This window comes from Artemia franciscana, chromosome 10 (assembly GCF_032884065.1).
Source record: "Artemia franciscana chromosome 10, ASM3288406v1, whole genome shotgun sequence".
NCBI lineage: Eukaryota > Metazoa > Arthropoda > Branchiopoda > Anostraca > Artemiidae > Artemia > Artemia franciscana.
In genome coordinates, this window is record NC_088872.1 from 960,276 (window position 1) to 982,797 (window position 22,522).

General features: G+C 34.2%; 1 protein-coding gene across 2 annotated transcripts in view; it reads right to left on the bottom strand.

Annotated features, from left to right (window-relative positions):
• The window catches only part of LOC136031636 (DNA topoisomerase I, mitochondrial-like), a 71,369-nt gene that overhangs the window by 44,844 nt on the left and 4,003 nt on the right, over nucleotides 1–22,522 (bottom strand). For both annotated transcript variants that reach the window (XM_065711278.1, XM_065711279.1), the window contains exons 2-5: nucleotides 16,773–16,901; nucleotides 12,411–12,526; nucleotides 7,678–8,075; nucleotides 2,279–2,418 (exon numbers count right to left, since the gene is read on the bottom strand). In XM_065711278.1, the coding sequence (XP_065567350.1) occupies nucleotides 2,279–2,418; nucleotides 7,678–8,075; nucleotides 12,411–12,526; nucleotides 16,773–16,901 (783 nt within the window). The remainder of the gene's footprint in view (nucleotides 1–2,278; nucleotides 2,419–7,677; nucleotides 8,076–12,410; nucleotides 12,527–16,772; nucleotides 16,902–22,522) is intronic.

The following is a 22,522-nucleotide window of genomic DNA, read 5'->3' on the forward strand; positions in this document are numbered from 1 at the left end:
CAAAAAGTATAGTTGTAACAAAGAGTCAAACTTTAGCGTAAAGAGTGAGGCGTTGAGGAGGGGACAGCCGCTTTCATATACGGAATAATTTCTGTTCGTTTTAAGTTTTAATGTCGCCTTACTGTCAGTTAAAAAATGTGTTTTTTTTATATCCAGTTTCCGATCGTTTTTCAAATAATGCCGGTAAATCTGGTTCACCCTCCATAAAAAATGCTCACCCTCCATGAAATATACCGCCCCCTCGCGGAAAACCATCCGTGAAAATTTCATTCGCCCTAAATTACACCCCCCCCCCCGTCAAATTCCCTCCAGGCAGTTTCATCCTCGCTGAAAATCCCCATCCCCATAAAATTACTTGCGGAATTCAGCCTGAAAAATTGTCTCTATCATACTTTTATTTGAACAAGACTTAAATCTCTAATTGACTTCTCAATCACTCCAGAAATGCCCCCTTCCGTTGCAATTATTTTCCGAAAATCAAAACACGTGGAAAATAGCCCCCTAAACATCTCTACAAGTGAAATTTGGCAAAGAGAATTTAAGACAATTAAAAAGAATTTCGTACAGTGATCCTGTCAAATCCCCAAAATCAAATTCTGTCCAAATCAGGCAAATTTTCCCATGCTCGTTACTTTTTATGGGTAACATTAAACATGATCAACCTTATTATAATTGGAATCAGCATAATAAGCTGATCCTTTTTATGTATCTCCTGATACTAAAATTCCGTTTTTTTAGAGTTTTGGTTACTATTGAGCCGAATCGCTCCTCACTTACAGTTCGCTACCACGAACTGTTTGATAAAATTTCTAAGTTTTGGAAAAACAAAATTTCAAATTTCTTCATAAAGGAACTTGAAGAATCTGGTCTAGCTTTCTCATAAAAGATCTAGAGTAAAATTTATCCACCCAGAGGCAAAGTAAAACAGAAAACCAACCAAAAGCCCGAAAAATCATGAAACAACAATTCTATGTCCAGTAGCAAGAAACGAACAGCCCGGACTAATAATTCACCTGTACCAAAACGAGGCGTCCTCCTCACTCTTAAAAAAGTAAAGAATCTAAACCACAGCAAATTTAAGAAATAAATGAATCTGTAACCAAAAGAGAATAATAAGACAAACTAACATATACAATAGCTATTCGATAAAAAAAACGGAAATACTTAAAATTATAACAACACAAAAGCAACTGGTAATAATAAATTTGGAAAAAAAAATTAACTATTTTTTCAAAACGGACAACAAGGTAGATTTTTTTTTCTATAATCTGAATAAAAAAGAAACCGCGGAGCGCAAAACAGAATGGGCTTTCCATAACCTAGATATCAAATTAATCTAAAATTTAAAACGAGCTTATAAAACTACTATTTTCGACTTTTTAGTCTTCTCTTAACACTAAAAAGTCTGTTTACTTCTCTAAAACAAAAATTTGTCTAATCTAAGATACGAACCTAAGTGACCACCGTCATAGACAAGTGTTCTTACCGATACAGTGTCAAATTATGCATAATAGTGCTTGTTTTATACATTATGCTGTGGCCAATCACCCCTTTATGTTGTTTTATTTATACAAGGGGTAGTATACAAGTGTTCGGAATCTTGATGCTTTATTATTGCAATGTCATGTGAAGTACATATACCTGGTGAAATTTGGAAGTAATTAAGCATTCGGGATTGGTCAAACAGGGGCTAACAAATTTAACAAATTTATGTGATAAGAATCTAAAAATTTATGTGACAATACAAAAAAAATTCAAAAATAAAATTCAAGTCAATCGGTCAAGGAGAGTTTACGATTTTTTTCTAATATATAATAAAAATTTTAATAAAACTAAAACTAAATAAAATTAATTTTAAAAAATCTTTAAAATTTTTTAATAAAACTAAAAATAAACATTGGTTTAATTTGTTATTTTACAATTGATATTGTCATTATTATCAAGATCACTCCCCTTTTGGGATTGTTGTGCCCCTTTTTCTAAAATAATGAAATTGCTCTAATAAAATTGTCCAGTAAGTTTTAAAGGATAATTTCAAAACTTTACCAATTTGGAATATCTGTGAAAAGCAGATTCTTGACGTACATATCGTCATTGAAATTCGTTTTTAGGATGAGACACGGGTCACTCCTTACTCACAGTTCGTGCAATATTGATATGCACTAAACTCAATATTATTGCTATTTTAAATGGGTAACCAAAAAAAGTATAACACCCGTAAATGTAGTTGCGAGTTTCATATTGAAAATCCAGGAAGACAAAATTAATCAAGACAAACCTCTTGCTTAACATCGACTATTTCTTCAGTTTCAGTTTTGAAAACAGAAGTATCTTCATCCTCCGTAATCCTAACATTATGAGTTTCTTCATGTTTGGGAAACTCAGCAATTTCAGCAGTTTCTTCAACTTTTGGCTCATCTGCAAAACAGATTCAATTACAAAGGAGTCTTCAGACAACATAAAGAAATATAAAAAGATCCTTTAATACAATATGAATTATTTTTTTGTCCAAATTAATTGTTACTTACTGAAAGTACTAAGAACATCAAAATGAGAGCATTTATCCGTCCCCTGGACGGCTTTCTATATCTAAACACCACAAATTCCTAAAAAATTTCCTTCAGATACCATTTAAAAATAAAAAGACCTTCAAATAAAATATGAATTATTTTTTGTGTCCAAATTAATTTTTACTTACTCAAAGTACTAAGAAGAACACAGCAAGAACATTTACTGTCTCTTGCATCCACCTAAGGTTTTTTATACCTAAAAACCACAATTTCATAAAATATTTACTTCTGATAGCACATAAAAAGATTTTCAAATACAAAATAAATTATTTTTTGTGTCCAAATTAATTGTACTTACAGAAAGTACTATAGAACAGTAAAATAAGAACACTTAGTGTCCCCTGGACCCACCTTAGGCTTTATTAGCCTAAGAACCAGAACTTCCTAAAAATTTCCTGCAGACATCATTTAAACTAAAAAGATCTTCTAATACAATGAATTATTTTTCGTGTTCAAATTAATTCTCACTTACTGAAAGTACTAAGAACATCAAAGTACGAACATTTATTGTCCTCTGGACCCACCTTGGTTTTTTTTTATAACTAAAGCCACAATTTACTTAAAAAATTGATTGTTTATAAAATTATGAAGTTTCGTCTATTGTCAATTGAGCCGTGGAAAAAAATAGGCAAAACTATTTACTTTTTTAAATTTTCGTCCGTATTTAATTTTTTAGTTTTTACCATTTTTAGTTGTTACTATGTAGTACTTAAGTTTTTAGCGTCTACTATTTAGTCTTTACCATTTTTAGTTTATTTAGTTTTCACTATTCTTAATAGCTTCTACGTAGTATTTAGTGTTTTTATCATTTTTAGTTTTTAGTTTATTTAGTATCTGTTTTTTTTTAGTATTTACTATTTAGTTTTTCGTACGTAAACTTACTAACATCAACGATCTGTTGGTTCCCTAAGACTACACTTCCAAAGGAAGGCTTCAGCTTCTAAACCTCCTTAGCTCCATAATTTTTTTTAGCTTATTTTCTTCATCTCTTCTTCTTTTGTTCTTATTTTAGCGCTCACTTCAAAAAAAAAAAGGATAGCTGCATATGGAATTTTATCCTGACTTTTGAAGATATGCACGAGTATAGGATTAGATAAGCTTCCAGTTAGACGATTTAAACAATCGGATTTCATTTTCACTGACCTGGCTACGTTAAGATTTTTGATCCGTCTGAAAGATTAAAAAAAAACTCTTAACCAACATATACAATGATATTTCTTTTTTAGTGTGCCGATCCGACCTTCAAGTCCCACCTATTATTCTGTGTTTCAGTATATTTTGTTATTATCCCCTTAGATAACTTCTAAGACCACACTGCCTTTCCATGACGAAAGTAAAACAGTTCAAAATAGGGATGAAACCTTTTAATTGACAGTGAACAGATATAAAAATTTTAACTGGATGTGTTTGAAATATCCAGTTAAAATTTTTTATATCTGTTCACTGTCAATTAAAAGGTTTCATCCCTATTTTGAACTGTTTTACTTTTATTATCCCCTTTTTTAGGTTTAGTACAGTTTACACGATGTTACCAGTATTTTTGCTAGTTCTTGACAGAGATGTTACTTCGTCAGTGGTAATGACTTACCCAGAGATTTACCGCGAAGGTTATTAAGCTTTAAAACCTTCTCTTATATCGGTATATCAAGGTATAACCTCTTTTTCTCTTTGGTGCCTTCATTGCAAACTTTTTTTTTGTCTTTTCTTTTCTTTTTTTACCGTCTATTTTAGTGGGGGTTTTTTCTAGACAATTCTTAGACAATTCGAACAATCAGATTTCATTTCCACTGGCCTGGCTATGTTTAAGATTTTTGACCCCTTTGAAAAATACGAGTTTGTAACAAGTCTCCAGTTGTAACTTACTCTAACAGGGAAACATCATTGAATTCAATAGTTTCAGATCTATTCATTCACTAAGCTATTTCTTAAACTTTTTCTTATAAACGGATCTATTACACAGAAAAAGGAATATCTGAAAATCCAATCCGGCAGATGAATAAATCCAAATCTGAGCAATCAAATAATGGATAAATAATAATGGATGAATAATAAATAATGGATGAATTGTCGCCATACGCTGAAGCATTAAAACTGTAAAGCTGCAGGAAAAAGCATATAAAAAAATGACAAAGAGAAAATGAACTGGTTATTAGTTACTCGTTGCAAATTAGCTACTTAAACTAACAACAACACCCAAAAATGAATATTTAAAAAAAGTACAGAGTAAATACTTAAATTCAAAATTTTGATTAATAGTAAAAAGCAGGCGTGCAGGTATAAACAAGAGCTAAGAGCTCATATGGCACTTGTGACGAGGCCGAATGAGCCAAGAGCTCATATGATTCGAGCTCTAGCAAAATTCGAATCAACAGATTGATTTAAAAGGAAAATCAGAGGCTTAATGCCGGTCAGGATACAAAATAAGAGCTCTGAGTCACGAGGTCCTTCTAAATATCAAAATTCATTAAAATCCGATCACCCACTCATAAGTTAAAAATACCTCATTTTTTCTAATTTTTCCTTTCCCTTCAGCCCCCCAGATGGTCGAAACAGGGAAAACGACTTTATCAAGTCAATTTGTGCAGCTCCCTGACACGCCTACCATTTTTCATCGTCCTAGCACGTCTAGAAGTACCGAACTCACTAAAGCACTGAACCCCACCCCCGAACTCCCCCAAAGAGAGCGGATCCAGTACGGTTACGTCAATCGCGTATCGAAGACATTTGCTTATTCTACCCACCAAGTTTCATCCCAAATTCTCCACTCTAAGCGTTTTCCAAGATTTCCGGTTTCCTCCTCCATCTCCCCCCAATGTCAACAGATCTGGTAGGGATTTGAAATTAGAGCTCTGAGACATGAGTTCCTTCTAAATATCAAATTTCGTTAAGATCCGGTCACCCGTTCTTAAGTTAAAAATGCCTCAATTTTTCTAATTTTTCCAAATTAACACCCCCCAGCTCCCCCAAAGAGAACGGATCCGTTCCAATTATGTAAATCACATATCTATAACTTGTGCTTATTCTTCCCATCAAGTTTCATCCCAATCTCTCCACTAAGGGTTTTCCAAGATTTCCGGTTTCCAATATTTGTTCCCCCCTCCAACCCCCAATGTCACCGGATCCGACTCGAATTGAAAATGGAGCATCTGAGACATAAGATCCTTCTATATCTCAAGTTTCATTAAGATCTGATCACCCATTCGTAAGATAAAGATACCTCAATTTTCACGTTTTCCAAGAATTCCGGTTTCCCCCTTCCAACTCCCCCCAATGTCACTGGATCTGGTCGGGACTTAAAATGAGAGCTCTAAAGCACAAGATCCCTCAAAATATCGAATTTAATTAAGATCTTATTGCCCATTCTTAACTTACAAATGCCTCATTTTTCCTAACTTTTCCGAATTACTCCCCCCAACTCCCCCAAAGAGAGCGGATCCGGTCTGGTTATGTCAGTCACGTATCTTGGACTTGTGCTCATTCTTCCCACCAAGTTTCATCCTGATCTCTCTGCTTTAAGCGTTTTCCATCATTTCCGCCCCCCCTCCCCCAATGAAGCTGGATCCGGACGGGATTTAAAATCAGAGATCTAAGTTACGAGGTCCTTCTAAATATGAAATTTCATCAAAATCCGATCACTCCTTCGTAAGTTAAAAAACCTCATTTTTTCTAATTTTTCAGAATTAGTCCCCCCCCCCAACTCCACCAAATAGAGTAGATCCGTTCCGGTTATATCCATCACGTATCTAGGTCTCTGTTTATTTTTCCCATCGAGTTTCATCCCGATCCCTCCACTCTAAGCGTTTTCCAAGATTTTAGATTCACCCCCCACCAACTCCCATCAATGTCACCAGATCCGGTCGGGATTTAAAATAAGAGCTCTGAGACACGATATCCTTCTAAATACCAAATTTCATTAGGATCCGATACCCCGTTCGTAAGTTAAAAATACCTCTTTTTTCTAATTTTTCCAATTTAACCGTCCCCCCATTCCCCCCCCCCCCAGATGGTCGAATCGGGGAAACAACAATTTCTCATTTAATTTGGTCTTGTTCCTGATACGTCCGCCAAATTTCACCGTCCTAGCTTACCTGGAAGTGCCTAAACTAGCAAAACCGGGACAGACAGACCAACAGACCTACAAACAGACCGACAGAATTTGCGATCGCTATATTTCACTTGGTAGATATCAAGTACCATAAAAAACTTGAGGGGAGTCGAGAGTAAGCCCCGGTGAAAAATAGGGATATTCCTTCTTCTGTTTTTTTAGCATCACAATCTCACTGCCAATGAATGTAGCACGTCACAACAATGGCTCTGGTGCTGGAAGCAAACAACTGCATAGCCTCTCCAACCTACGTTGTTTTAGTCAAAAATGGGCAATGGCCAAGAACGCACGTGAAGAATGGGAGAAAGGGGGCTTGCGACCCATCTTCCACGAAATCCCGGAGTTTTTCCAAATTTCTGGCGACTTCTTATACACATTATTGTTTTCTTTATTATTATTATTGCTCCTTCAAAAAAAAAAAAAAAAAAAATCGAATGTACATGTCTCAGGTTGGCTGTTTAAGACTAACACAGATAATAATTATATTATTATAATTATAAGTTTAAGACTAATAGTTATAATAGTTATAATAATAGTTATAATATTAGATAATAAGTTTGTTATGGCAAAAACTTTCAGAGTTTTCTTACCTCCTTTTTAATTTTCGGTATCCTTTTCACTGCGACATAAAGAATAATGAATGTTTTCAAGATAATTTAAATTCCCTCCAACCGAAAATACAAATTTACAGATTAAAAAAAAACGAGCTGGAGTTTACGCATACAACTTAAAAACAAAAACCAATTATCTAAAAGATTTATTCAAAGAAATACGAAAAATTAAGAGGGGGGAAGAAAACAAAGCTCGATTCAATACAGTTGAACAAGGTATACACGCCACATATGTGTTAAGTCTGTTCTCCTCCACCCTCCAATCCTCATTATTTGCAACAATCTTTGAAGCTATTATGCTTCATTTGTTTTATAGCTAATTATCCTAGATGGCTAGACGCACACATGGCAAGACTGACCCTATAAGAAATGACAATTAACCAAAACTTACCCTTGATTTTGTCTTTAGGCTTTTCCCTTCTTTCTTTATCTCCCTCTTTTTCTTTATCTTTCCTCTCTCTATCTTTGTCTCTGTCCTTGTCCCTGTGTTTATCCTTATGACTTGATGAATGCCGATCCTTGTCCTTGCGGTCTCGATCTTTATGTCGATCCTTTTCACGCTCCCTTTCCTTATCTTTATCCTTGCTTCGTTCTTTGTCCCTGTCCTTCTCTCGCTCCTTATCCCTGTCCCTTTCTCGCTCTTTGTCCCTGTCCTTTTCTCGTTCTTTATCTTTGCCCTTTTCCCGTTCTCTTTCCCGATCCTTCTCTCTGTCTTTGTCCCGATCTTTGCGTTCTCGGTCTTTTTCTTTGTCCTTACTACTGGAGTGGCCATTAGTCATTTTTTCATCGCTGGAATTTAAGGTTAAAATTAATGCGAGAAATGATAGGCAATATCCGAAGATAGGATATAAATAAGTTAAGAACAAGGGTGACCAAACCCTGGCACATTGGACGGTTATAAAAACTGCCACAGAGCGTGGTTGCGACCACATGTATTTTCTTTTAGTACATGCTAATTAAAGAAAATCCATCGTAAACGAAAATGCTAAGTAAATACTATTTGAAAATTAAATTGACCAAGGACACGTTTGGGTTGTTTTGGGTACCCGACTGACTGACCGCATCTCCGACAGTAGTCTGCACGAAAAATGTGGGTCAATCCCACTTTCTAGGGCTATAATGAAAGACAGGTTGAGATGGCTAAGACACACTGTAGATAAAGGATGACAGATTGACCAAGATTGTCCTTGTCTGGCAACCGTTTAGGACCAAACGAAAAGCAGGTTACCCCCGAATCGAGTGAAAGGATGCCGTAGGTATAGATTTAAGAGAAATGAGAACTTCTTGTTCCCAAAGATTTAATGGAAATGGGAAAAGAGAAATATATATATGCACACACACACACACACACAAATATATATATATAAATATATATATATATATATATATACTAGCTGTTGGGGTGGCGCAAGCGCCACCCTAACACCTAGTTGATGGGGGCGCTTCGTGCCCCCCCACGCGCGTAAGTCGTTACGCGCCATTGTAGTTGTGTCCCTATGTCCCACCTGTGAATATAGATAGATATATATATATATATGTTTTTAACTACGTAAAACTTGCGAATATACAGCATTCTTTGCTGTCCCATTGTCTGTGCATATAAATAGACTGTCAGGTTTACCGACTCTTGAACATGCAACATATAATGGTCCATGGGAAAACAATCCGTATTCAGATCTATACCTCATGATTCTAATGATTGCCCTTGAGATTTGTTGATGGTGATTGATAATCGACCATTCCCTTTGTTGACGTCGTCATTTATATATCCCCCTGTGCCCCCCGGCGTCCCCGTTGTAGTTGTGTCTCTGTCGTCATTTATATTCCCTGTGTCCCGGTCGTCATTTGTGTCCCGGTGTCCCAGTCTGTGATTCCTCTTTGAGTGTCCCGAGCGTCATTCATATTCCTTGTGTCCCGGTCGTCATTTGTGTCCCGGTCTGTATATACATTCGTTTTTGAATTGGTCTTTTTTTAGTTTTCAGTTTTTTACCTTTTTTAGTTTTTTTAGTTATACCTCATAATTCTAATGATTGCCCTTGAGCTTTGTTGATGGTGATTGCTAATCGAACATTCCCTGTGTCGCCGTCGTCATTTATATATCCCCCTGTGCCCCCCGGCGTCCCCGTTGTAGTTGTGTCCCTGTGTCCCGGTAGTCATTTATTTTCCCTGTGTCCCGGTCGTCATTTTTTTTTCCTTTTTTTATTTTTTTTTTTCTTTTTTAGTTTTTTAGCTTTTTTAGTTTTTTTATTAGTTTTTAGTTGTTTTTTTTTCTTTTTAGTTTTTTTGTAGTTTTTACCTTTTTTTTAGTTTTTTTTTTAGTTTTTTTTACTTATGTCCTGGTCGTCATTTATACTCCCTGTGTCCCGGTCGTCATTTGTGTCCCGGTGCTTTGTTGATGGTGATTGCTAATCGAACATCCCTTGTGTCCCGGTCGCTTTCTCTTTGAGTGTCCCGGTCATCATTTATATTCCCTACTAGCTGTTGGGGTGGCGCTTCGCGCCACCCCAACACCTAGTTGGTGGGGGCGCTTCGCGCCCCCCCCCCAAGCCCCCCGCGCGCGTAAGTCGTTACGCGCCATATTAGTTACGCGCCATTGTAGTTGTGTCCCTATGTCCCACCTGTGAATATAGATAGATAGATATATATATATATATATATATATATATATATATATATATATATATATATATATATATATATATATATATATATATATATATATATATATATATATATATATATATATATATATATATATATGTTTTTAACTACGTAAAACTTGCGAATATACAACATTCTTTGCTGTCCCATTGTCTGTCATTTATATATCCCCCTGTGCACCCCGGCGTCCCCTTTGTAGTTATGTCCCTGTGTCCCGGTCGTCATTTATATTCCCTGTGTCCCGGTCGTCATTTGTGTCCCGGTGTTCCAGTCTGTGATTTCTCTTTGAGTGTCCCGGGCGTCATTTATATTCCTTGTGTCCCGGTGTCCCGGTCGTCATTTATATCCCCCTGTGCCCCCCGGCGTCCCCATTGTAGTTGTGTCCCTGTGTCCCGGTCGTCATTTATATTCCCTGTGTCCTGGTCGTCATTTGTATCCCGGTGTCCCGGTCTGTATATACATTCGTTTTTTAGTTTTGTTTTTCTCCTTTATTTTTTTCCTTTTTTCTTTTTTTTCTTTTTTAGTTTATTTAGATTTTTAGATTTTTTAGTTTTTTTATTAGTTTTTAGTTTTTTTGTAGTTTTTACCATTTTTTTAGTTTTTTTAGTTTTTTTTTTACTTATGTCCTGGTCGTCATTTATACTCCCTGTGTCCCGGTCGTCATTTGTGTCTCGGTGCTTTGTTGATTGCTAATTTATATTATATTTATATTTATATTTTTTATATTTATTAATATTTTTTTAGTTTTCTTTTTCTCTTATTTTTCAGTTTTTTCCTTTTTTTTAGTTTTTTCTTTTTTAGTTTTTAGTTTTTTTTTGTTTTTTACCTTTTTTTAGTTTTTTTTAGTTTTTTAGCTTTTTTAGTTTTTTTATTAGTTTTTAGTTTTTTTTTAGTTTTTGCCTTTTTTTAGTTTTTTCAGTTTTTTTTTAGTTTTTAGTTTTTTACCTTTTTTTAGTTTTTTTTAGTTTTATAGTTTTTTTTTTCTTTTTAGTTTTTTTTGTAGTTTTTACCTTTTTTAGTTTTTTTTCTTCTTTTGTATTAGTGTGAAATAATTCAGACGTCATATGCGGACAAACACGACGTCACTCGACAGACAGACAGACAGACATAACCCACAAACAACTTATTTTTATATATATTTATTCATATTTTTTTGTTTTCTTTTTCTCTTTTATTTTTCAGTTTTTTCCTTTTTTTTAGTTTTTTTCTTTTTTAGTTTTTAGTTTTTTACCTTTTTTTAGTTTTTTTGGTTTTTTAGTTTTTTAGCTTTTTTAGTTTTTTTATTAGTTTTTATTTTTTTTGTAGTTTTTGCCTTTTTTTATTTTTTTCAGTTTTTTTTTTTTAGTTATTAGATTTTTACCCTTTTTTAGTTTTTTTTAGTTTTTTAGCTTTTTTAGTTTTTTTTTTCTTTTTAGTTTTTTTTGTAGTTTTTACCTTTTTTAGTTTTTTTCTTCTTTTGTATTAGTGTGAAATAATTCAGACGTCATATGCGGACAAACATGACGTCACCTGATCCACAGATCCACACACAGACAACTTATTTTTATATATATAGAAGATATGCCGGTGTCCCGGTCGTCATTTGTGTCCCGATGTCCCGGTCTGTAATTTCGTCAGTCAAAAACATGACGTCAGTCAACACACAAACATGACGTCACCCGACAGACCCACACACACACACAGACAACTTATTTATATATATATATATATATATATATATATATATATATATACCTGTGTGTGTGTCTGTGTACTGCATACCAGTTAGTTCTGGTTTAGTATTAGCCACTGTTGTGTCGAGTTTTGAAGCATAGTCTAAAATTTCCTTCATCGATATTGTAAAGTGAAATGATAAAAATAATCATAAAAGGTTTTTGACCCCATAAAAACGTTCAATACTCGAATAATACAAATGTGCTCCCTCTATTGGTTCTTTATTTGCATGTAAGCTTCAATTGGCTTTTAGGTATTTAGTTAATGTTTTTACAACTATATTGCGAAATTTTAATGCCTTCCTACAGAATAGTCAAAAATACTAAATGTTCTATTTTTGTAGCTGAAGTTGATAAAGCGACAACTGATGAAGTCCTAGCTCTGTGATACTTTTTTTTTTGGGGGGGGGGATTTCTTAAAATTAGAAGGTGAAAAAAAATTAGTGAAAAGGTGAATCCCTGAATAGGCTAAAAAAAAATCCTTTTTTATAGTTACCGATCAAGACAGCAGAATCAACATTGGAAGTCAATAGTGATGATCTTACAAAGATAACAATATTATTTTCTGTTACATTTATTTGGATTGTATAAACATTTTCAGAGTCCAAAACTAATCCATAGAGAATGAAAAAAGTGTTCAGAGAATACAAGTAAATTGAATAGGAATTCAAACGCGTTTCGCCCTTATAGCCAATGACTCCAAATTCAGCAAATGAAAAAAAAACATCTAGGAACCTAGAATAGGGTTTACCTTCTACTTTTGTCACGGTGCTTGTCCCTGTCTTTATCTCTGTCACTTCGATCCTTGTCTTTGCTGCTAGAATGACTTTTCTCTTTGTCTCCGCGGTCTTTATCACGTTCTCGATCCTTTAAGAAAAAAATACAAATAATTTTTTTTAATGAGGTTTCTTACACAGCTATCATGGCGCACAACAAAGATCCTTCAGAGCCACTAATCACGCACACAGCGTTGACAATTGTTGATGTTTTGGCTGCTGGGTCTTCTTTACAGGATCAGGTACCAAGCCTGTCACCCAGCCTTACGGCAGTTGGAATTGACCCCTATGCCACATATTGCTAAGCAGATATTAATCCACCACGCCAACACCAGGTACAATCAATGTGCTTTTAACAAATCAAGAACTAGCTATTGCAAGCTATTGGTAGAACATCTGACCCTCATTTTATAAAGTAAATGCTGAAGACGCGTTTGCAACTGGGACATAATTGTAGTAATTTATACAAGAATGCATCTAAAAAAGATTACTTTTACGTTTTTTTAGTAGTACAGTTCAAGAAAAAAAGTGCTTTTGTATATGAGAATTACTCAACTCGGGCTCAAGTTCAGCTTGGGCTGTAACAGAATATACCCAAATAACTCATGTAAAAAAAATAGTAATAAGAACAAGAAATTCGCTTAAAAACTAAAAAAATAATCGATTTAGCTTTAGAACAAGAGAAATAAACCTACTAAGAACCCTGCATCAACTATTCAATTGCCTTTTTTCACATTTCGAGGAATTGATCAGGAATTTCTGTTGAAAAGTCTAGAAATCGGAAAAAAGGCAACACTGAGACTTGGTTGGCTATCTAAAATAACATTGCCATATAATTGCGTTGATACTAGGCAACAGTGGTTTTGATGCCGCAGCTCTTGGTGCTAGTTGGTGCAGCTTGCCGCAGCCCTTGGTGCTAGTTGGTGCAGCTTGCCGCAGCTCTTGGTGCTAGTTGGTGCAGCTTGTCGCAGCTCTTGGTGCTAGTTGGTGCAGCTTACCGCAGCTCTTGGTGCTAGTTGGTGCAGCTTGCCGCAGCTCTTGGTGCTAGTTGGTGCAGCTTGCCGCAGCTCTTGGTGCTAGTTGGTGCAGCTTGCAGCAGCTCTTGGTGCTAGTTGGTGCAGCTTGCCGCAGCTCTTGGTGCTATACATGTATTTAATAAACCAAATTCAATTTAGACATAGATTTTTGGCTAGCAACTCCAAATTTTACGCTATGTCACATTAATAAAACAATTAATTTTAAACCATCATTAAACCATAATTGTGGAGGATGATGTAATATTTTATGAAGTATAGCTGATACAGAAAAACTGATTTCGCATCTGGATTCAGCATCCTAAGAATATATTACAAAAAATAAAACAACAGAAACTAGCTATTACATAATATTACATCCATTGGTATATATAGTGATTTTAACAGCAAAACTTAATTGTAGATATATTTCAACAAGCATACCAGACACAGAAAAGCTGATTCCATTTTCGACTCATGATCCCAAAATGAGTCAGCTAAAAAAAATTAATTGCAGAAAAAAAATGGTTTCCTGTTTGCCTAAGTTTTCCAGTTTGATTAAGTCACTAAGGCTATGAATAAGTGAGGATGAAAAGGTGACGTCGGGTAACGAAAAGATTTATCAGGTGGACAGCTTCACTTACTTGGTAGCATTATTAGTAAAGACGGTGGGAGCAGTGAAGATGTTCAAAGTATAATAACCAAGGCTCAGGGTGTTTTTCACAATTAAGAAGTTTGAAAGAATAGGGAGATAAGTGTGCAAACCAAGATTAGAATATCGGAAGGTGATGATATTGGAAAGGTGATGACAGTGGTCAAATATGGCTCTGAAGCATGGGTTCTCTTGAAAGTGGATGAAGATATGCTAGATGTTTTTCAGAGATTTTTTGATGATATTTTTGTTAAATTTTTATCAAATGATTGATTTCTCAAATCCCCGTATTGACCGTTTATACCCTCTGGCATGTTGGCAGTACAGAAATAAGTATATGTATCGTTTTTTATTTTTTCAATAAATCAAGTCAAGTGAAGAGAAATTGTCTAAGGATTGTTCTGGGTACCCAGCTTACTGACCGTATTTGAAACAGTAGGCTTTACGAAAAATATGGTTCAATACCGCTTTCTATGGCTATAATGAAAAAGAGGTTGAGATGGCTAGGGCATGTTCTATGGATGAAGGATGACAGATTGCCAAAGATCGTCCTTTTAGGTCAACCGTCTAGGGCTAAGGGAAAGCAGGTCAACCACGGTTGGGGTAGGAAAATGTCATTAAGAGAGATTTAAAGGAAATGGAAACTTCCTGGGAGGTTTTAAAGAGGGAGGCTTTGAACAAATTGGGATAGAGGAGGATCGTCCGTAGCTCTGTTGGTCTCAGGCGGCTTGGTACTGCGGTGAGTTGTAGGTAGTAGTAGTTCGCCCAGTAATTTTTATAATTATCAGAATGACAGTAAAATTTTAAACACCATATTTTAAAAAAGCACCGAAGATACAGTGAAAATATGTTTATTTTTTTAATTACCTTTTACTAAAATTTTTGCACGTTTCTTTTTTTGTTTTCTTTAAACGAAAAGGTAGTGCGGTTTAAGTGGTTATTTGTCTTTTTCCCCTTACAATAACTCTGAAAAAGACAGTATTTTTTTTTATTCTAAATCAGTTTCGAATTCAGAAATAACTTTCATTGTCTTGGTGTATTTTACCAATTAAAGCAATTAGAATTCATTTTCACTGTCCTTGGTACATTAAACCACAAGTTTGCGAGTTATATATATCTATAAGTCTATAGAATATTACCGTCAAACAATAGTATAACCATACATGATGAAAATAAGGACGAAAAGCGCCACGGGGATTAGGCCAATGTAGAATACAAAGAAAATGTCTAACAGATTGGACTAGTGTTCACGGTCTGTCTCAATGTACAATTAAATAAAGCAATCTTAAAAATCTGCATACTAAAAACGAACACTTAAAAATTATAAGATATAAAATTTTCAATATATCTGTCAGTTCAATATACTGTCGAAAAACAAAACCTAACTGATTCAAAGCAGCGTTTCTAAGGCTTTTTAAACCAGTTTGCTGACAAGCAAATGATCAGCAAATGCTGATCATTTGCTTTTCAAATCAGATACCTCCTGTTCATATTCTTTCTATTATTTGCTGTTGGCTGCTTCCAATAGGCCCCCATAGGCCCATAGAGTCCTATAGGCCCCCAAAATAAAAAATATTGGGCATAAGATCATTCCTTTCTTCTGTTTTTACACTAGAAGCACTGAGCCAAAAAAATACTGATATATGACACTTCAATGTCAAAAGATGACACTATTTTTTTTTAATACGGATTATGAAAAAAAAAGATCCGTATATTTTACAGATATAAAATACATGACGTTTGATTTTCACCAACACTAGGTATATATAATGCAACTACGTATCTTTTACCCCTATGTGCTTCTTGAAAATCGGCTTTGATTCTTCTTCAGAAAACTTTTTAGTACTACTAGACTCAGCACCTACTGAAAAAATTGATCAACTACCCTCCCCCCCCTTACAGTTTTATCCTGTTTGCTTCGTCTCTAAAGAGTATTGGCTTAAGTCAGAGACAAGATGTCTTAGAAATAAAAAAGACATACTTCCATTTTTCAGGTGTAGGTCAATTTTCTTTAGACTTAATCTACTTTCTAAGTTCCGTGCGTAACATACGAAGGAATCAACGTCATATTGACCACGGAGGCACAAACGGAACGTAAAATAATTTCTTGGTGTGAACGAATTCCAAACGTACTAAAAACAGCGTGAAAAACTCGTGGTAACATTTTGAAAGCATTTAACTGTTCCCTAGCATTTGTTTTGAACACAGATAAAACAGGCGAATTTTGAAAAACTGTCACAACAAACTGAACGAAAAAAGAGGTCCTGGTGTCAATGCAGTCACTGATCAGTTTTTTACGCGAATTTTAAGCCGTTCTTAAGCCACACCCACCGAAGCAGCTTTTACTAGGTCAAATAACTTGATTGGCAATCAACATTTAGCGTTTACAATAAATATCCCTTAAAAACAAGGATTAATACATGAATGAAAAAATAATATTCAATACAAATACATTTACCATGCAACTCCATACTAAGATATAGTTGAACACATTATCCACACTCCAACACATATGTGAACACACAAAGAAAATCATGAAAATCTGTCGAGCAAATGGTTGGCTCATTAAAATAAAAAACAGCAATATATCTCTGACCAATATGCTCTGTTGTTTAATTTACAGACTTAACCAGTTTGACAACTGGAACACTTGTACAAACTCAATGGCTTACCCTGTCCTTTCGGTCCTTGTCTTTTCTCTCACGATCTCGGTCACGATCACGTTCCTTATCTTTGTGTTTATGCTTAGAAGAGGATTTGTGTTCACTTCGAGAATCGCCATCTTTTTTCTCTTCGTGCTCCTAAAAATATACACATCTTAAATCCTTTATTTTTCTCCATCCCTGCAGGACACACCTTAATTTGATTAGAAATCGTTGAAAGTGATGTAACCAGCTAGTGGCAGGCAAAAACAAGAATTTATACCTTGGTCTAGATCAACCTCTTACTTGACTAAAATGTTGCCTTGTGATTATTTTGTATTACTGGAGGCATAAAATGGGTATGTGGCCCTTCTAAGCATCTAAAATCCATCTTTCAAAATCAAACATTTTTTCGGAAAAGTAGACGAAAAGTTAAAAAGAAAAAATTAAAAAAAAACAAGAGCTAAGAGCTCACATGGCACTTGTGACGAGGTCAGAAGAGCCAAGAGCTCATATGGTATGAGCTCTAGCGAAATTTTAAGAATCAATAGACTGATTTAAAAGGAAAATCAGAGGTTTAATCTGCCGGTCAGTATTTAAAATAAGAGCTCTGAGACACAAGGTCCTTCAAAATATCAAAATTCCTTAAGATCCGATCACCCACTCGTTAGTTAAAAATACCTCATTTTTTTTAATTTTTCCCCTCCCTTCAGCCCTAATTTTCCCTCCGTGGCCCTTTTAAGCATCCAAAATCCATCTTTAAAAATCAAACATTTTTGCAGAAAAGTAGATAAAACATTATAAAAAAATTAAATTTAATTAGTCAAGAATGAGGAGAAACACCCAAGAAGAGAATTTTCTGGAGGTGGGGGAGGGTTAAAATATAATTTTTTTATGTCAGTCTTAGAGGAGTAAAATTGATTAAAAGTGGTCAGAAGATACAGCCTCTCCCTTCAGAAAAACCCTCCAATACTCATTTGCGAACAAATTTGTGGTACTATAAGAGAACAATCTGATTATGGAGCAATTAAAGTGCCAAGTTATAATATTAAAATCAAGGGATGAAAATAAGATCCACAAAATAAATAGATATCTCAATAATGAGTTTTAAAGATATGTTTTCTTAACAACAGTTTATATACAAGTAAAAATAAATCTCTTTTTTATACTTAAGTGTCCAAGGCTTCGATGGACAGTACATATAGGATGTGAAATTGAATTCGATGCAATAAAATATAATAATGGAACTCCTTACTCATATCATAAACATTGAACACTACTAGCAAGACACGCCTAACATTTTATTATATCTAGTAAAGGTTGTAACATTCTTTCATTCTGGAAACAAAAATAGTAAACAACAATAATGAAGTATTTGAAAAAAATATCATAAACAATAGGTCTAAGATGATACTTTATTTCAAATAATTGTTTAATGTTTATTACAAGCCAAGACAGACTGAATTTGCATTTTGAAGTCAAAAGTAAAAAAAGCCAATATATCAAGAAGTGAAAAACAATTTGCCATTAAAACTACTCGGCAGTTTAAAACACAAGTTCATTCTAAAACTGGCTAAAGAATATCATTGCTGACACATTACCAATAAGAGACACAGAAATAATGCATTGCTGGTGAACCAACAGTTAATTAAATCATTGCCATCTTCAACAGTAACTGCATGATTAAGTGAGATAGGAGGTAGAGGTTTAATTGACAGCCAGAGGTTTCATCAATTTTCATCTTTTAACAATTGATTTTATTTGACTGGCTTTTCAAGTTTATTACATTTTCTGTGAATTTAGTTTTTCATATTGATTGATTTTGTTTGTATCACTTTGTTTTGGTCACTTTTTATATAAATAATTACCATATCAGAAGACAGTTCAGACATATATTAGTACATAGCAGATATCTTGCCTTATGCTTTATTGAAATGTGCTTTATTAGATTTTGTTTCCTTTGCTTCTTTTTTTGTGGGGGGTTTGTGAGTTTTTCCTTTTTTGTGTGTTTTCAGATGTAAAGAAGAAACATTTGGAATTTTATTGTAATACTTATAATAATACTATTATTTGACATCTAAGGGAAGTCTAGAAAGTACTTACTACTGGAAGTACTTTAATTATCCAAGTACTAAAGTGCTTTAGCTTTCAGTAAAAAAAAAATGAATAGGAAGAATCAACCTTTAAATTACAGTTCTGTTTTATTTCAGTCACATCTAACTTTAGATTGTGAACAATAAGAGCAACGGTACACTGAAATACAGCTCCTCTTTTCCCTTCTCTTCACAATATATTGCACCCAAAATCCACTCCTTGAATGGGCCTTAGGCCAGCCACAATATTAACCATCATATTTTAGCAATACATTACAGTAGTTTGAAAGATAACATGCAAACTGGTAACCATAAGAAAAACAGCAAAGTTGCAATTATTAATTAAGAAATAAATTTGTCAGTGTTCTTGCATTCTGAGAAACAAAAATGCTAAATAATAATAACAAAAGAATTTAAAAAGCATATCAGCTATAAGCAAATGTTTGAGATAAAATTTTATTTCTAATAATTGTTTATCACAACCTGAGATAAACATAGACTCTTTTAGTCAAAATAAAAAAAAAATAAAGAAAATATATTGAGAAGTGAAAAAAAAAGTAACTTCAAAACCATTAGGTGGTTTAAAACTAGAGTTATTTATAAAACTTGCTAAAGAATATTATTGGTAATTAACAAATTATCATTTAGAGACACAGAAATAAAGTTTTGTTGGTGAACGAACATTATCCTCTCATTGCCAGCTTCAACAGTAACTGTATTATTAAGAGAGGTAGGAGGTAGAAGTATAATTGAATACCAGAGGTATAGTCAATTTTCATTTTTATGGATTGTTTTTTTTTACTCTTTTCTCAAGTTTATTATGTTTTCTGTGAATTTTGTGTTTTTGTTTTTTTCATATTGATTGAGTTTGTTTGTATCACTTTGTTTTGCTTACTTTTTATACAATGATTCCCATTGCAGAAGTGTTTGGACATTTAACAGTATTTAGCAGTCACCTTGATTTGTACCTTGTTAACTTAATTGTTAACTTGTTAACCTAACCTAATCAAAAACACTGAGGAGAATATATGCCTAATCTTAGCTCGAAAGATTAAATTGACCACTAAAGTGAGCAAACCTTAATTTGATAACAAAAATAGTTTTATAAATATTTTTGAAATCAGCTCAGTCAAAAAGGAATGGCTTATTTCAGTTTCTCCATTAAATTTTATATTTAAACTAGCTGTTGAGGTGGCGCTTCGCGCCACCCCAACACCTAGTTAGTGGCACTTCGCGCCCACCCCCAAGCCTCCCCGCGCGCGTAAGTCGTTACGCGCCATTGGAGTTGTGTCCCTGTGTCCCACCTGTGAATATATATATATATATATATATATATATATATATATATGTTTTTAACTACGTAAAACTTGCAAATATACAACATTCTTCGCTGTCCCATTGTCTGTACATAAAAAAAGATTGTCAGGTTTACCGACTCTTGAACATGCAACATATAATCCGTAGGGAAAAACAATCCGTATTCAGATCTATACCTCATTATTCTAATGATTGCCCTTGAGCTTTGTTGATGGTGATTGCGAATCAAACATTCCCTGTGTCCCCATCGTCATTTATATATCCCCCTGTGCCCCCCGGCGTCCCCGTTGTAGTTGTGTCCCTGTGTCCCAGTCGTCATTTATAGTCAACAAACATGACGTCAGTCGACACACAAACATGACGTCAGTCAACACACACGTCCCAGTCGTCATTTGTGTCCCGGTGTCCCAGTCTGTAATATCTCTTTAAGTGTCCCGGTCGTCATTTATATTCCCTGTGTCCCGGTCTGTATATACATTCGTTTTTGAATTGGTATATGATGAAATAAATTTTTTGCTTTTTTTCTTTTTAGTTTTTTTTGGTTTTTACCTATTTTTTAGCTTTTTAGTTTGTTTTTTCTTTTTTCTTTTTAGTTTTTTTTTACCTTTTTTAGTTTTTTTTTATTTTATTTTGTTTTCTTTTTCTCCTTTATTTTTCCGTTTTTTCCTTTTTTTTTAGTTTTTTTTCTTTTTAAGTTTTTAGTTTTTTTATTAGTTTTTAGTTTTTTTTCTTTTTAGTTTTTTGCTGTTTTTACCCTTTTTTAGTTTTTTTTTCTTTTTTATTTTTAGTTTTTCACCTTCTTTTTAGTTTTTTTAGTTTTTAGCTTTTTTAGCAGTTTTTACCTGTTTTTTAGTTGTTTTTTTTTAGTTTTTTTTCTTTTTTAGTTTCTTTTCTTCTTTTGTATTAATGCTAAAGCCAAGGTTCGAGCCTGGAACCTCTTGGACCTAGAACCTGGAACATAACGCTTTACCAACTCATCTACTTTGGTTTGAATACATTTACCTTTTTATTTTTTTTTTTTTAGTTTTCTTTTTCTCCTTTATTTGTCAGTTTTTTCCTTTTTTTAGTTTTTTTTCTTTTGCATTTTTTAGTTTTTTTTTATTAGTTTTTAGTTTTTTTCTTTTTAGTTTTTTGTAGTTTTTACCTTTTTTTAGTTTTTTTACTTTTTTTACCCTTTTTTAAGTTTTTTTAGTTTTTTAGCTTTTTTAGTTTTTTATTATTTTCCTTTTAGTTTTTTTTTTGTAGTTTTTATCTTTTTTAGTTTTTTTTCTTTGGTATTAATGCTAAAGCCAAGGTTCGAACCTGGAACCTCTTGTACATAGAGCCTAGAACATAACGCTTTACCAACTGAGCTACTGTATTTGTATCGGATTAACGACGCTTCTTGACTACTAAGGTCCCTGCGTCGGCCCTGTAGTGCATTCCTACAACATGGTTCGATCTCTGTGTCCCGTATTACCCGCTAAGGTCAAACCCACTGTGCCAACACAGGTAGTTATATAACTGAGCTACTTTGGCTTGAATACATTCGTTTTTGAATTGGTATGTGATGAAATAATTCAGACGTCATATGCGGACAGTGACGTCACTCGACACACAGACAACTTATTTATATATATATACTAGCTGTTGGGGTGGCGCTTCGCGCCACCCCAACACCTAGTTGGTGGGGGCGCTTCGCGCCCCCCCCAAGCCCCCCCGCGCGCGTAAGTCGTTACGCGCCATAATAGTTACGCGCCATTGTAGTTGTGTCCCTATGTCCCACCTGTGAATATAGATATATATATATATATATGGTTTTAACTACGTAAAACTTGCGAATATACAACATTCTTTGCTGTCCCATTGTCTTTGCATATAAATAGATTGTCAGGTTATCCCCCTGTTTCCCCCGGTGTCCCCGTTGTAGTTGTGTCCCTGTGTCCCGGTCGTCATTTATATTCCCTGTGTCCCGGGTCCCGGTCATCATTTGTATCCCGGTGTCCCGGTCTGTATATACATTCGTTTTTTAGTTTTGTTTTTCTCCTTTATTTTTTTCCTTTTTTTTTCTTTTTTAGCTTATTTAGATTTTTAGATTTTTTAGTTTTTTTTATTAGTTTTTAGTTTTTATTTCTTTTTAGTTTTTTTGTCCCGGTCGTCATTTATATCCCCCTGTTTCCCCCGGTGTCCCCGTTGTAGTTGTGTCCCTGTGTCCCGGTCGTTATTTATATTCCCTGTGTCCCGGTCGTCATTTGTATCCCGGTGTACCGGTCTGTATATACATTCGTTTTTTAGTTTTGTTTTTCTCCTTTATTTTTTTCCTTTTTTTTTCTTTTTTAGTTTATTTAGATTTTTAGATTTTTTAGTTTTTTTATTAGTTTTTAGTTTTTT